The 16,320-nt window shown below is 34.1% G+C and overlaps 3 protein-coding genes across 9 annotated transcripts; 1 reads left to right on the forward strand and 2 right to left on the reverse strand.

Moving 5' to 3' along the window:
* Window positions 1-1,209: 1,209 nt before the first annotated feature.
* LOC124218980 (glutathione S-transferase-like) lies at window positions 1,210-5,078 on the reverse strand. Of its 2 annotated transcripts, none has more exons than XM_046625992.2 (4): window positions 4,955-5,078; window positions 3,798-3,934; window positions 3,091-3,258; window positions 1,210-2,881 (listed from the first exon to the last, which is right to left on the reverse strand). In XM_046625992.2, exons 2-4 carry the CDS (start codon window positions 3,928-3,930, stop codon window positions 2,571-2,573), a joined length of 612 nt encoding a protein of 203 aa, XP_046481948.1. In that variant the 5' UTR covers window positions 3,931-3,934; window positions 4,955-5,078; the 3' UTR covers window positions 1,210-2,570. The 2 variants fall into 2 exon arrangements, with proteins under 2 accessions (XP_046481948.1, XP_046481947.1); XM_046625991.2 differs by lacking the exon at window positions 4,955-5,078 and adding an exon at window positions 4,087-4,177.
* Window positions 5,079-5,096: 18 nt separating this feature from the next.
* On the forward strand, window positions 5,097-9,843 carry LOC124218981 (glutathione S-transferase-like). Of its 2 annotated transcripts, none has more exons than XM_046625994.2 (4): window positions 5,097-5,221; window positions 7,897-8,033; window positions 8,230-8,397; window positions 9,309-9,843. In XM_046625994.2, the coding sequence occupies exons 2-4, from the start codon at window positions 7,901-7,903 to the stop codon at window positions 9,617-9,619; spliced, it is 612 nt and encodes a 203-aa protein (XP_046481950.1). In that variant the 5' UTR covers window positions 5,097-5,221; window positions 7,897-7,900; the 3' UTR covers window positions 9,620-9,843. The 2 variants fall into 2 exon arrangements, with proteins under 2 accessions (XP_046481950.1, XP_046481951.1); XM_046625995.2 differs by lacking the exon at window positions 5,097-5,221 and adding an exon at window positions 6,892-7,029.
* Window positions 9,844-11,074: 1,231 nt separating this feature from the next.
* On the reverse strand, window positions 11,075-15,645 carry LOC124218979 (uncharacterized). Of its 5 annotated transcripts, XM_069136070.1 has the most exons (8): window positions 15,185-15,640; window positions 14,276-14,393; window positions 13,839-14,144; window positions 12,271-13,721; window positions 12,043-12,198; window positions 11,795-11,968; window positions 11,509-11,719; window positions 11,075-11,209 (listed from the first exon to the last, which is right to left on the reverse strand). In XM_069136070.1, exons 1-7 carry the CDS (start codon window positions 15,416-15,418, stop codon window positions 11,525-11,527), a joined length of 2,634 nt encoding a protein of 877 aa, XP_068992171.1. In that variant the 5' UTR covers window positions 15,419-15,640; the 3' UTR covers window positions 11,075-11,209; window positions 11,509-11,524. The 5 variants fall into 5 exon arrangements, 4 of the variants coding, with proteins under 4 accessions (XP_068992171.1, XP_046481944.1, XP_046481942.1 ...); XM_046625988.2 differs by having other exon boundaries at window positions 11,075-11,719; window positions 13,839-14,141; window positions 15,185-15,641; XM_046625986.2 differs by having other exon boundaries at window positions 11,075-11,719.
* Between the last annotated feature and the right edge of the window lie 675 nt (window positions 15,646-16,320).

The raw sequence follows: 16,320 nt of genomic DNA on the forward strand, positions 1-16,320 counted from the left end.
CAATTATGCGTAGGTGATATAATGGCGTTCGAAAGCGGTTCTGAAAGGGGGGGGGGGGGGGGGGGGGCTGTCTGTTTCGAGGTTGGTTAGATTAATATTTCGTGGATTTAAAAATATGCGGTACGTATAACAAAAATCCGTTCAAATTATGAAAATAAAATCATTCGAGTAATTTTTACTACCTCTGTACAAAATTTTTATACTCTCCAAAAAAGTATCCTCCACTTTATTGATAAATATTTTGGCACGTATCACAAGAAACTATTGATCGAAGAGGCATTACAAATGCTAATTTTTATTTCTCACCGAAAACTTTCACCTCGCGCGTGGCGTAATTGTGTTTTCGCGTGCTCAGTTTAAAGCTCATATATGTATGATAAATAAAACTTAAATAAAAAAAAGTTATTAAATCCAAAAATTAAACTGTTAAATAAATTTGAACCGTAACAAATAAAGAATAAAGCAAATGTTACTTTGGCACAATCCGTTTTTGGAGGTAGCCATTTGCATGTATCAGTGCATTTGGAGGAAGAAGCAGCACCGTTTTAGTTCTGGGAAGAACCCTGCGAGAGATCTTCGATTCGCGGCATGATTCAGATTTAAATTTTGTAACCAGATCTTATTCACTCGTAAGATTGTTTACTTGTATTGCAATAGAAAAACTTGAGTTCGGAGTTTCTGAATTTAAGTATTATTTGATTTTACTTGATTTCCGTACCACCTAAATTTCGATTTGATCCCAAGTTTAATTTAGTTCTTGTTTTTCGTATATATTAAACTTGGAATTGATACCAAGTTAAACTTAATTTTGTACTCTTTGATAGTAAATTACGTTGTAATTTGTCTTTCATGATTTCTGGAAAGATGAAGGTAAGAGGTATTTAAGACGAAGCTTATTTTTCTCTTAGTAGTGAATTCTACATAAGATATAAAATGATTTTCAGCAGAATGAAAAGCAGAATAGAGAGCTGTATATGAGAGCAGAATATTCATCGAAAGGTTCCTTGCGTCTTCATTTTCATCGCAGTAGTTTGAAATTTGTTTTGAATGCATATATCACGACCTAAATATTGAAGAATAGAAACATGTTATTTTAAACGAAATTGTTTAATTATTTCAAAAATATTAACAATTGCCGATCAAAATATGCCGTATACAATATTTCTGAAATATTTTAGACATATTTAAGATACCACCCAACATTTTCATTACTTTGGAAAATTTCACTTAAACTATATTCCTGTAATACGTTATCCATTTATTATACTGTGGCGACAAAATAGAATTTTTTTTAGTAATTAGTCATTTTATTCTTGCCAAATTTCATTATTGCTTTGGCAGAAATGACAACATATAAGGAAAACTTGGAAGATTTTGAAAGTGGTAGTATATCGTAGTGGTTACCCTGGTGGAAATAATTTCTACGCCAAACTACGAATTTTATTTATGATTTTCTTCGAAAATTTCTACGATTCAGTAGAGAAATTCAGACACGTGCGTAGTTTTGGCATACAATTTTTTCGTAGATTATTATACTTTTTATATTCTTACGAAAGTTTCGAAAGTTTCGAAAGTTAGAAAATATGCAAGGTTCGAATCTTAGGTTCGGAATAAGCGGTCATGTAAATGGTTTGCAGTCAATGACCGGAAAGTCTTGTCTTTAGATATATATTTTATTCGAATTAATATCACAACAGAATGCTATTGAATGTATATTACAAATACCGGATAATTTTCTCGTGATCAGTTTACTTCTTAATCGTAGATCACATAAGATGTTGAAAAGTGTTAGACGAATACTGTAGTACAAGGTAACAATAATCTTATTAAAGAGTTATGTAATTGTAATTCCTAACTTGTCGGCTTATTAAATATTTTTATAAAATCACTGTTCAAAAGAGATATATCATATTAGACTGTGATTCCTTTTTAGCATTTTTCAATAACTGAAACTGAATAATTGATGTTGCGGTAGTTGCTACTATAGATATTAAGACATGAAAAAAGTAGCTGAAAACATCAATAATGATAAAAATAAAAATTGTCAAGAAATTGAAAAAATAGAAAACGAGTTTGACTTGATCGAACAAGACGTCAGAATTATAGAAAGAATCGATCATTTTTTCGAATTTATCGAAAAATTGGAAATATTGTGTTGGCAACCAAAATAGATACGAAGTGCTGCCACTGTTTTGTTTCCCAAATTGTAAAATACACAGATTATGCGAGTTCTACAGTTTCTGTACATTCAAAAAGTTCTTCGTGCACAATTTTTTTGTTTTCGTCACAACCAAGTGCTTCGAGATAATGATGGTCTTATACGATCAATGACGATACAAGAAAAATCGTATCTGTTTTTTACCGCAAACTTTGCAATGCGAACTGCAATTAAATCAGGAAAAGATTTTCCGTGATTTCACAAAAATTTGCCCACATGATATTGCCTGAAAATATAATACCGGAGTTTTGAATCAGAGAAAGCGACGATAAAAGAGCAATCTCTCTGTTCAAAAATCTTTTAAAAACTCGGAAGTATTTGTTGAATAATCCCTAAGCGATCATCTGTTTAGTTAACTGTCAGAGTGTGGACGCTTTTCCACCCAAGCTTTGATTTTCGGTAAATCGAGAACCTTCGCTTTGAGTTGCTTTAGATTTTCATACTTCCCGATAACATCTGTCTTTGCCATAAAATTGATGTAGTCGAGCATAGCAACGAATAAGAGATCAGCCCAACTTAAAGCACCACCGACAAAGTATCCACCATTTTTTTTGACTTGGGCGTCCAAATTTTCAAGGTAGAACGGGATTGTTTCCTTGAACAATGGACCCTCTTTACGTTTTTTAGTCGCTTCATCGGTTTCGTAATGCCAAGCTGCAATTTCTGAAACATTTCAACAGAGCTGCTCATTATCTCAGTAAATTTTCTCACTATGCGAACATCAGTGATCAGGTCGATTACTCAACACCCATAATTTCTTTCCACTTCGCTAGTCGTAAAATACAATTTATGCAATCGTGACTTTGGGATCACTTTGATCATTTACACTATAAAGCTTAACCGTAAAAAAATAAGATTTTGGAGTTACTTACTGCTTCTGAAGTCATCAATGGTGGCAACAATAGCATCGATCTCTAATGCTTCCCATTCATTTCTACCAGCAATTCCGAACTGTTTAGCTAAATAACGAGAAATTGCCGTTGATTGATTGATCTTTTTACCATCGACTTCCAGGATCGGTACTTGTCCAAATAGCATTGCTAAAAGAACAAAAAGTTCCAGTCGGTAAACATTGGCTAAATAGTAAATATTGGGTTATATTTACAGTCTAGAAAATTGGGTTTTGATCATTTCAAACAATGCTAAAACCAAAAAGACTTCCATTCGCGCAGCACTAATAATGCGAATGAACATCTCTGTGCTTTATATAAGTCACTTATGGCGGTATCAATGATTTGATAAGTTGATTCAAATGCATCTCATAACTTTGGCTGGTAGACGACGTAATTCATAAATGTTTTGCACATTAAAGATTACTTCTCAAATCGAGAAGTTGGGGCACTTTCGAAATTTATCTCCAGACAATGCTCAATATGAGTCCAGAAAATCATGGACCAACTACGGTCAAAGCGTGCTTTAAAGTCTGTTAAAGAGTATAAACCACTAAATGAAAAATTGAACTCATCGATAGCGAGAAAAAATGGCATTGCTCAATTTCTAGTGAAACTTTATTACATTGCTTTAAGCTTTGATTAAATTTGATCAACTCAATCTTACACCGAGAAATGTTTCAACTTACAGGGTTTCAACTTGGGCCAATCTTCGCGATTGAAGCGATCATCCACGAAATCGACACCTCCATAGCTCAGTATAAAGCGAATGGGTTCCGCCACGCCCTTAGTAGGGAAATAAGTCAACTTGTAGGTAGGCATTATTCTGGAAAAAGGCAAATAATGAGAGTGATGGAGTTTATGGGATTTGAGGTGAACACAATCTCCATTGATGAACGATAAGTCAATGACCTAATACTGCTCTCACATCTGTTCTGACCCTCAGTAAACAGTCTTATTTGATAATGATAAACTTACTTTAATTCAGGAGCAGAGAGTAGCTGACACTGTCGATTGAGACGAATCATACGTTATATTTATTAATACCATGTATCAAGGCTTATCTTATCAGTGTTCGAAGATTCATTTTATAGGTCAGTAAAAATAGCTTGGTTTAATCAGTACGGGATTATCTATTATACCATATGTGATATTATCTAAGTGAACCAAAGAGAAACTATATAAACTGATAGCTTCAATCTGCGGCGTCAAGCAGATACTTGTTTTGGTTGATCTATATAAACGAGTCAGGAACTTTGTCTGTCGTGAAATCAAAATTATAATTAATGTAGGCAGAAAATTTACAAAATTGCAAACATCTTGTATCATGCATTTTCCATTATGGAAGTTCAATAAGCATGTTTACTATGGTTGAACGTTATTACGTATACATGTTACTATAGTGATAATTGTTCAAATTAATTGCCAAAAGCTCATTCTTTCAACTGCAGATCTTCAACGGTGTTTGATTAGTTTGTACAATTATTTGTACCTTTAATCATTTGTATTAGACATTACAAACCCAGAAAAATTGAATTGATCTAATTGGATCAAAATTTCGACGTTATGATCTGATGCAATAATCATATGATGTCATATGACCCATTTCGATCTATAAATTATACATCGTTAGGTCAGACAACGGATCAGATTAGATAGAGACAAAATTTGAATCCAATTAGGTCTGTTAATTATACATTTTTCCCAAGCCTGTTGCTACTTTCATCCATTTTAATGCTAAACTAAAACGGTACCACATTTCATTATTCACTTCGTTCGTCGCTGCTTAACGAACCATGAAAGTAGTCCTCATTTAACTATAATGGGTAGTATTAATTTTATTTACCTGTTTAAGTCGAGCTTATTTCGATTTCTCGCTTCTTTGTATTCACATGACGGCAGTTACGTACAGATAGGCAATCGACGAACAGGTTGTTTCGCCTGCAGATAGACAACCCAACCGTCATTTATGTGGATTCCCCTAATTCTGTGATACCGTCAACCAACGCTGAATCCTGCGTACGTAGAAAGAACCTTGGAGAGAATATTCTAGATCTCTTAATTCAGTGTGAGTTAACGTTGTTCGGCTGTAACAAGCAATTTCTGATTATAGGTAAGTTATTCAGGTAATTTAATATTTTCAGACGCATTATTAATGTTTTCTTGTTTACTTATCACTGATGTTACTGTATCGATATATTATATGCTTGTGGAATCATTGAAAACTAAAGCCGGTAAAATTCTAACCTATTATCGCCGGGGCTTCCGATGGATGAGGTTGAAGTTAGTAACGAAGCGTCGAAAGAAAAACAACTTTTACAACTGCAGAATGACTGCGTTGGGGAGTTGAGATTTCAGGGTAATTGCGAAATGCATATCAAATTTTCCCAGCAATGCCTCTTCAGTTAGTGATGATTTTCGCACATCGTGAAATAATCATATATCATACATACGGAACTCAGGAGAAATGCCTGTATTTTATTATCTTTATGTATATGTATATAGCAATAATCTTTACGTAATACAACGTTGATCTATCGTCCAAGAATGGAACAATCAGATATATTTATGTATATTCAATGATAAATCAATGTTGTCAGTTATGTAATGATTATTATTATACATAAAGGTCTATGAAGAACATTATCAAGTATTACTTGTAGCTAAAATCAAAGTTGTAAATCATTATTTATTGTAAAAAACATGATAAACGTCATAGGTTATAGTCATAAATTTAAAATTAACGCTTTATGAATTGTCAACCATAAATTTAGTACATCGCAAAGTTCGGATTGTCTGCAAATTTAATCAACTATATGTAATATGGCATTCACACTCATATTTTACAAACTCAACTTATTCAATGTCGTTCCAAAATTTGCAAAATATTATTTTTTCTTTCAGCGTTTCGCCACTTTAACTTTATTAGCTGCAATGTTATATTATAAATTAAAAAAGTTGAAAGTTAGAATGCTGGAAATTATACATAAATTCTCTTTAACATCCAACGTTACTTTTACGATATACAAATGGTACACTATAAGCAGACTTTTACCACGGCATTTAATTTAATCCGTTAGGGTTTGAAGCATCAGTATCAGATTTACCTTATCATTTTGAAATTTCAAACTCTACGCTCAACATGTTATTATTTGAGCAGATTAGGATTGGTCAAACGTTAAAATGTCATACATAGAAATCCTTATATTACTTACATTCATTACCAAAATTTATTATTCTCAACGTTTGTTACGTAATTTTTCTATGAATGTTAAAAATGCTTTGAAATGTCGTTTACCTTCTTCGAATAGCTAATTATATCAGTTAAGCTGTTGATAACTCAGAAGAAATGCCTATTCCATCTTTTATCATCTTATGTAACATGTTTACTCATTGTGTGTAATTTGAACGGCTCTATGCTTCACTGTATAATCTTGAAAAAATCGCTATTCAGTTCAGGAAGATAAAGTTTTCCATTCTTACAGAGATGTTATTTTTAGTTTTAACTTTTTGTTGTGGGTTTTAAATTCAGAAAAAATAACACACCTTTTACAACAATCTTATATGTTCTCTTGAATTAATTTTTCTTTATAATTAATGTGCCAATTTTAACCTTAAAAATTAGAAATCCTGAAATACGTAAAAATTAATTCAATTCTTTCGTCGACTATTTTAATCTTAAGCTACGTGTAGTTTTTTTTGTCTTTTTTCCAGGCACATAGATATCAGTGAACGGTTGTTCAACCTGCTGATAATTTAGGCATTATACTAAGGCCTCATATTTTTACGATATCAGAAGAAAGCAGTAATAATATTACTTTATTACATACAAGATAAAACCGAGAATTTCTCATAATTAGGCATAGTTATTCAGTACTCAGAAATACCTTGCAATGATAACAGTGGAAACTTTTATGAACCGTAAGTTTGCTATAAGCATAATTGCAAAATGATTTTCGATGCAGTTTATTATAATTATTTGTTAGTAATCCTGCAGTTTAATAAGATTATATATTTCATTATTTATTTGATCATTTGGACTAAATAAAACCGTATCTGTTTCAAGCTGCTACTTTAGATCTAACAGTTTGTAAAGTTCGTGTTTTGTATACACTGATAACATCACATGTGACTTGAAAGTATTTTGCTTACTGATTGAATCGACTTATCTCTCTTGACCTATAAAATAAAGTGTTTGAACGCGGATGGGATAAGCTTAAGAAAATGTTATTAACAAATGTATGCATACTCGGTAGGATGGTTTCATCATACCAGGCAATCTAGACAAATTGCACTACCTCTAAATAAAAAAAAAAAAAAGAGATTTCGAGGATGTGCGATTTATCTAAATTCATCCTCTTTGTGGCACAAGTTAGAATTGAGGTAAAAATCTCAAAAAATTAGGCAATTGTTTTTCAATTATTTCAAGTTGATTTAGGGGGTGAGCTATAAAAAATTCGTCAGTACCCTAAATAAGGAACTTTCTAATACACGGATGTAACAATAGCCGCTCTCTACTGTATAGATTCTTTTTTTTTATTTTTGTAAATAGGCATGTCTCATCAAGATTTAAATGAATGAACAAAGGAGTATAATCCATCTTGATGGACAGTGTTTCTTGGTCTCTGCCCAAATTTACATGAGACTGTATTGATCAAATAAGTGCACTCAAAGTGAGAGCAAATGTGAAATCAGAATTGGGTCAATTTACTTGTCGTTCGTCGTGCAATGTTGTGTCTACCTTGAGTTCCATCAATTATGTAACTCTCTTTATTTGCTTTTTTCCAGAATAATGCCTACCTACAAGTTGACTTATTTCCCCATCAAGGGTTTGGCGGAACCCATTCGCTTTATACTGAGCTATGGAGGTGTTGATTTCGTGGACGACCGCTTCGATCGCGAAGATTGGCCAAAGTTGAAGCCCTGTAAGTTGAAACATTGCTCAGTTTAAAATTTATTTGATGATGAATTTTGTGTATCTGTCAAATTCTACCAACTTTTCTCAATTTTAGTGCGTAATACTGCTGTTCCAGCATTCAATCAATTTTCTGGACTGTCCATAGAACGAAATATTTTTCGATGAACCAATCTCTATGAGATAAAATTTTATTGTTCTTTCAGCAATGCCATTTGGGCAAGTACCAGTGCTAGAAATTGATGGTAAAAAGATCAATCAATCGACGGCCATTGCACGCTATTTGGCTAAACAGTTTGGAATTGCTGGCAAAGATGACTGGGAAGCCATGGAGATTGATGCTAGTGTCGCCACCATTGATGACTTCAGAAACAGTAAGTATTTGCATATATTAAAGCACAAGCAAAGATTTTGCAAATATTCCAAATGAAGTAAATCTAAATAGTAATAAAATGCTAAATAAGCCATAGAAATATTACGAATCACATAAATATTCGAAGATCTCATTTTATTCTCAAATCGTGCAATAATTTTCAATCAATGAGTATAAGGGAATGTGAAAACCTCCCATCCCTAAATATTTCTGAATTACGTCCTTGTCGTGGCTCGTATTACTATACTATCTTTATCTTATATGTCAGGGTAACTTTTACAGGCTACATTCATGGAGATTGAAAGGTATTTATCAAATATTAGATGGAAGAAACTTATTGCTTCAGTAAAATGTGTGGAGTGAAAATTACGATCGACAATATTTGATTAGCATTACCGCGGAAAAAATCGCTCTAACATTTCTCAAATGGATTCGAATTTATGCGCATAATGAAAATGACTGTTGTTGGTCACACTCGTATAATTTTACTTTGGCTCTAAATTGGTTTTTGGAACTCGGATATCAATTGTTACTTGCGCCAAACAAAATGACAGCAAGAGCTGCTGAAGTGTAACTTCACCATTACTTAAATTCTAATAAACGAGAATCGAGTTCGCAAAAATCACTTGGGTTCATGTAAACATGTTTCAAATAATCAGGTTTCTCACTCTACTTGAAAATCAGTAAAACCTGGGAAAAGTCAGGGATTTTTGTTTTATGTGGAAGAATCATAGACGGGTCGGGGAATTACATCAAATTTATGGAAAAACTAAAATTTAAAATCTGAAAGTTTCGTAATATCGTTCCAAATGTTACAGTTTTTGCAGCGTATTGCAAAACGAAACTGTTATAGCTGGATCTTACAAAATTTCACAGTTTATTATTTATCAAAAATTTCTTGCCATATTTTAGAAATCGGAGCTTGGCATTACGAAACGGAGCCAGCAGCGAAAGCACTGAAAGAGGGCATATTGTTCAAGGAAACAATCCCGTACTATCTTGAGAAATTAGATGAGCAAGTTAAAAAGAACGGCGGCTATTTTGTCGGTGGTGCTGTAACTTGGGCCGATCTTACTTTCGTCGCCCTGCTCGATTACATCAATTTCATGGCAAAGGGAGACATACTTGAGAAGTATGAAAATCTCAAGCAACTTAGAGCAAGAGTTCTCGAATTGCCGAAAATCAAAGCTTGGATTGAGAAGCGTCCGCAAACCGATTATTAAATAAGAATATCACTCACCGATGTTTACTCACCGTGCGAGATTTCGTATGAAAGCATCATCGGTTTATTCAAGTATTCATTAAACACTTATAAATATATAATATGTTTGCAGCTAAAATCTCAAACAAACTGACCAAGAAAAAAGTATTCAGCATTTTGGTACTCTATGTTTATTATATTGTGATGTAATATCAGTCAGAATAATAATTTGTAACTGAAAAAATTTCCAACCGTTAATTACGTACCACTTACCATCAATATTCACCGAGTGGCGTTGTACAGTGTTCCTAAATCCCGAAAAAACGGTAAAACGTAGAAAGTGTTTATTAATTTCGATGAAAATTCGTAGATAGCGGTTTTCGAAGCCTCGATTACGAATCGAAAGTCAAATTTAGAAAAGATCAAACTGGCGGCTCTAATATCGCACAAAAATGGTTTTGATGTGTCGAATAATCATTCAAATTTTTTGAAATTTCCAGCTTGGAGATTTTTAGGCCACTGATTACAAATAAAAAAAAACCAAAATACAAAATGGTAATCTCAATATGGACGACTATTTTATGAAAAGGTTATTCGATTTGGTCCAATTTTGATGAAATGCGTTTAAAAATGACGATTATAAATAGATCACATGAAAAGGTTGGGAAAGAAGAGGATTGGAATAAAGTAATTAATCACTATTACAATAATAATGAATATTCATTTCCATGTAGTGTGAAAATGTCTTAATCGTTATTTGACAAATGTCGTGAATTTTTCGAAGAATATGTTTTCCATTCTGTTAACTTGGCTCCACCTTTGTCTGAACTCCGATACCCATTCAACACTGACATTTTTCAAATTTTGTGGCACAATGTATGGATGCCTGAATTTATTTAACATCTCTGTTTCAATATTGTCATTCGTTACGTCAATATTTTTGGTTAATACTGTTTACAAAAATATTAAAATTCCCTTTCTTGCATAAGAAATTTCTGTTGTTTAGTCAAAATTTGTAGATTCTGTAAAAGTTGGAAAGAAAGACCAATAGAATTATTTTCACCAATTATAAACAGTATTTTATGCAGGACCACTACGAAAAACTGAAAGTGGAATATGTACAGATTGAAGTGCATCCGCACATCGTTGCATGAAAATTATAACCAAAGCTGAATAGGTAATTAATTTTTTGATACGTTTTGAACAAATCTTTTTTCAACAACTTCTGTTTGGTTTCAGAGTGGGATCTGATGGAACATTTGACTTATTGCTTTTGGTATCATGAATTTTTAGTGTGACCAAGAAAAATACGAATACCTTTATTATTAATCTACTAGCCCATATATTGTTGATAACAATTTCGCGTAACACATTCAGATTGTACTTACTTTCTGGGGAAGAATCCATTTTACAGAATCCAAATCGGTCAACTTCTCACCATTCTACGCCTGTTTTGAAACCGATGAATTTTTTGGCGTGTCACAAGCTAATGATTGCGACACTCATGACGCTAAAGAACGAATTGAATTCCTAAGTCAGGTAAGAAACCTTGCCCATCCGCGGTCATAATACATACTATATGAACTCCTACACTACCCCAACAGTCAAAAGTCTCTAGAAAAGAAACTTCTTTCAAAATTTGACTGGCTTTTTGGAGTTTGGGACCAACGTGCGCTGACGCAAATTTATTGTTAATTTCACAATCATGGCCATTATGTGTATATATTGATACAACTTTTAAAAAACCGATATTTTTAATGCTTATTGAAAAGACATGTCAGTCAATTTATAATGCAACATCCTCGATAACTGAATGAAAGCTGAAAAATGTATCTAAAGGAAAGACAGGAAAAGAATCTTAATAATTTTCGTTTGAAACGGGAATATTTTTAATGAATCGTATGAAAAAACACCTCTGCCTTGTCTTTTAGCTTGCTTCACCTGCAAATTGACATTTGAATTCGAGTCTCCCTGTCAGATATTTGCATAACTCGATAGTCGACGTTAAGCTTACACGCAACCCGTGCGCTGTTTCTGTATTTAAAAATTCGTCCGCCGTTATTTCGCCGTTGAACTGCGCAAATTCCCAAGTATTTAACCATTTCAAGCAATCGTCCAATACCTAAAAAAGTAAATAAATGACACAACAGTAAACTAATGTATTTTACATGTATTATACATGTTATCAATCTCTCACCTTGAGATTGGCAGAATCAGGAGTGAGTCCTTGATTTGCGGCGTTACACTTCAAGGCATGAAACATGTCATTCATGCGTTTGCAGAATGCAATAGTTTCTTCACACCCGATTAATGAATCACAGTTTCGATCCAAATAAAATTTGAGCCCGTTTGCCACAGAATTACTGAACACCTGAATCAATCCATCAATAACGTAACCATAAATTATAATTACAATAAGAATTTTAAAAAATATGAGTAAATCACCTGCGTTGCAAGACAATCGCACATTCTTAATCTGCTATCCAATTTTACATGATTCTGTGTAATTTCAGGACAAACTCTAGTCCTCGTTTCATCACTGTCGAGAATGAATAAAGCCTGGATATATTTCCACTCAATGTAATTACTACGAGAATTTATCTGAAATCATGTTTTCGAGGATAGGCATACAAAAATATTTTTTAGCACTGCATTAATTTCTCTTCAACTTACACGCAGTCGTTTATTATCGTATAGTCGATCTCTTATGCATCTTATCAAGTGCAACGCATCGGAAAATGCGAAAACTTTGCGGCTCTCATCGACAGGGTGTGTAAACCATGTTTTGATGCCATTAATCGAGCCTTCGACACCCAACGAAGACCAGATTTTCTTATTCATCGTTTTATCATCAGCGATAACGCCATGAATTGTGGCCCCACAGTTTTCTAGGCATGCGATCGCCTCGATAATTAATTTTGATATTTGTTCACGTCGGATAGGATTTTCGTCGTTGAAAACTGTAACGGGATGAGTCTGTCTGTCCGTCAACGATTGAAACATCAGAACAAAACCGTGCGTGGGTTGATCATTGACACTTTGAGACTTTGGGACGTTGTTTCTGAAATTTGATACACTGACATAGGCTGGACTTTTTGCAGAAATATCCATTGGATTTTTCGTTTCGAGATCGTTTAACAAAATCAGACCGTCCAGTTTAAGTCCTTTCTGTTTTAGTTTGTCAAATTTACACCTCAGTACCTCGGTGAAATTTTGATCAAAGTTGCACTTCTTGTTTGCGAGTGAAAAATATCGACGAATAGTTGTTGAACAGGGTAACGGTAGAATGTTATTCACCCTTAAATACTCGTACAAAGATGGCGACTTTATGTTCAACAAAAGACACTGCATTATCCATTCGTTCGAATAACGTCGGCCATTGGATTTGGTTGTGGAAGCGGCTGCGATTATTTCATTCAGTGTTATTCTTTGAGCAGCTGGGATGTTGAGTTTTGAACACTTTTCATCAAACGGTTCGTTGTTGATTTTGGTCAACTCCTGGGTCTTTTCAGCTAGCGAATTCTTCAACAATTCTCTTTCCACCATGATTCGTTTTAATTTACGTTTTTGACGTTTCAACTTCTTCTGTGATGCTAGCAACAATCTCTGATCAATCGGATTCATAGCCTTTCGCATACGTCGTATCGGCTGATCATTATTGTACCTGGATTTTCTCTGAAAAGCGATTTTCCGCAGCTTTATACAACTGCGACATCGCTTCATCTTCGATATCAGAGAACAATTATCACTGTGCAAATCACCGAAATAATCTCTGAATTCGTTGTTCAGTTCAAGATATTGCGTGTCAACGTTTCCTAAACCTCCACACAAATTGATGTTTCCAAATTTGTTCAAAATGTTGGTCAGTTCTAATTTATTTAATAAAGTTTCTTGCAGTCCGGCCTCTTGCGCTTCTACAACGCGTCCCGAAATAAAGTATCGTATCCGATTATCGACGTCAATTGTGACATATTTATCAAAGATCGGGTGATGCACACCGTTTTTTTTCATATATCGTGTGTGGGTGATTGTTACACATTGCTTGTTTGGGGAAAGCTGATTTATAACTGTCCAACTTGTAGGAATCGAGAAGTCATTTTCATTGGCTTTCGAAATATCTTCACCTGAAAAATAACATTCGAGATAACGATATTTTTTGACAAGTGATTCTTTTCAACTAATGGAATAATGGGAATCTGAAACTTCGTGACGATTATTGATGAACAGTATTGTAAACAAACCTTGATTGATTTTTGAGGTAAGTGCATTAAAAAAATGTACAGATGTTTTTGGTTCTTCCGATATTTTAGCCTGATTGACAGCGACTAGTTCAGAGTCTTCAGCCGTACAAATGCTCATTTCATTTTTCAGTAACACAGTTAAATAATTTCCAGTCTGTGATTTAGATGCAGGTGATGTTCTTACATTTTCAATTTCTGTTTGTGAAAATTGTGGCAATGGTTTTTCTTCCGCGAATTTTACTTCCTCGTGAGTAACATTTGACGCTTCCATGGCTTTGAATGTCTGAGAATCATTTTTCTCGACTACTGTAATAAATTAAGAAAGTTTACTCGAGTGGATAACTGAAAAACGTTCTAAATTTTAGGAATTTATATCTTGATAACCAATTATGCAATTCGACTGGGGTCTGTTTAAAAGTATGTAGACATACACATACTCGAGTCTGACGATTCGCTGTAATTGGTGACTGAAGAAAAGGATTGAGCAGTCTCGTCATCGGGAGTAAATATCGACGGAACAGCCTGGTCCGCCAATCGAGGACACTTGAAGGGAACCTTTTGAGTGTAACACAAAACGTCCATTTGCGAACAAAAAACAAGCACAAGGTATTCAATTGTGAGATTGAAGTTGGTAACATTAACATAACATGGACAAGAATTACTAATTTGCAACTTTGCAATGGCTTTGAAAGTGTTGCGGTAAATAAAAAATATAAGACATATTTTGCTTATAATAGTTTACTAAATTCCTGACAACTCCAAAGTAGCGAAAAAAAGATTTTTCCTAAAAGTATATCATTGATTTAACGTTACAAAATTAAAATATTCCACACATCTTTTGTGTCTTTTTAAATTGAAATAATCAATGAAACAATTAAATCAATCGTTACAAGTTATCTTTTATTTATTTTCAAGTCCTTGCACTTCAGTTATATTTGAATTTTTCATTCAAAATTGAATGGTTAGTCATTATACACAGGTATGCTAAAAATTTTGCTGAAAGTTCAACGTTTGGATAACGATGTAAAGTTAAGTTTATACAAGAATTTGAGGAAACTCAATGACTTCCATGGATTTTACAGGTAGAACGAAAAATCCCTAACTATTTCAAGTTTCCCAGGTTTTCCGGAAATGTGGAGACTGAAAATGTGTTAGATTGTCTCAATTTCAAAGAATCGTAACAAAACAAGTCAAGCTCAATCACTAAAAAATTCAAAAATAGTGTTTTCTTCTGTTTCACTTTTCAGTTAAGTAAAAGTTACCAACTTCAACCTTGTTTAATTTTATTCTGTAGTGAGAAGTTGAAAATTATAGAGGGTAACTACGGATAAACGTGATAAACTTACATCCGCAATTTTTCGACCATTCTGATCGAATCTAACATATCTTCTAACGATATCTTCTTCTTTGAAATGTCTTTCACAGACAAATTTCGTCGCAGTTAAACGAACTCCCTCCGGTAACACCGCTTTCCACTTGTCAAACAATTCAACATTCGATGGTGCTTTGAAAACCGAGCGTTTAACCTTCAAACTTTTATAACCAGTTTTGCATTTGGAAACAACACAAGACCTGGGCATTGTAGATATGGCTACAAGCTATCGTTAGAAGTTCATGATAGTTTCTTCTGTATAAGTCGACGTGAAACTTGCACTCTCGCTGCACTAACATTTGAGGTTAGCTTTGCAGTTTACTCTACAACTTTGACCGCAGGTAGCGGGGAACCTATAAGGTGGGGAAATCTAAGAGCCAGAGAGTCCACGGTACGGTCTTACACACAGGTCTTGCAACTCTGGTGGTGGAGGTAGGCTAGGAGTGACTCAGATATTGAATCAATTTGTAGTTTACGGTTTCGGCACTGCGTCGCTACTATCTAGTAGGGCTGAGTTACAGAACCTCAAATTTCGTTATTTTTGGCCGTTGTCGCAAACCGCTAAAGACCGTGGTCTCCAGACATAAATACGTAGCCGGAACACTGGCACTTGCACAAGTGGGTATAAAACGAAGGTAACGGGTGTTCAATGGAGGGTTTGATAAACCACTTTTTTCATAAAGAATTTTTTAAAATTTTAACATCAAAGCCCATTTATTTAATATTTTCGGGAAAATTATTTTTAGAAACAAAAAATTTCAAAGGGGGATCGAACCCAAGAAACCCAAACATTATTACTAAAGCTAAACATTATTACTCTCGTAAAAGATGTGAAAAAATTCATTTACGGTCCTCGGGCCCGCTTGAATGTACAATTGGCTTAAAATCCACTAGCCATCATGACAATGCCCATTCTCTTTAATATCGCATTTTTTTCATATCATTGTATTCGTTTTTATAGTATTAATATCTGATATCCATGTTCTGTGTCCCTTGCACAGCGGCGGACATATTCCGTGCATTGCTTAGGTGGAGAACACGCGGTCCATTCTCAATGTTAATGGGACCAACGACACGTGTGACGTCATTTGTCGTAGTATGTCAGTCGTA

Source organism: Neodiprion pinetum, chromosome 5, assembly GCF_021155775.2.
Source record: "Neodiprion pinetum isolate iyNeoPine1 chromosome 5, iyNeoPine1.2, whole genome shotgun sequence".
Taxonomy (NCBI): Eukaryota; Metazoa; Arthropoda; class Insecta; order Hymenoptera; family Diprionidae; genus Neodiprion; species Neodiprion pinetum.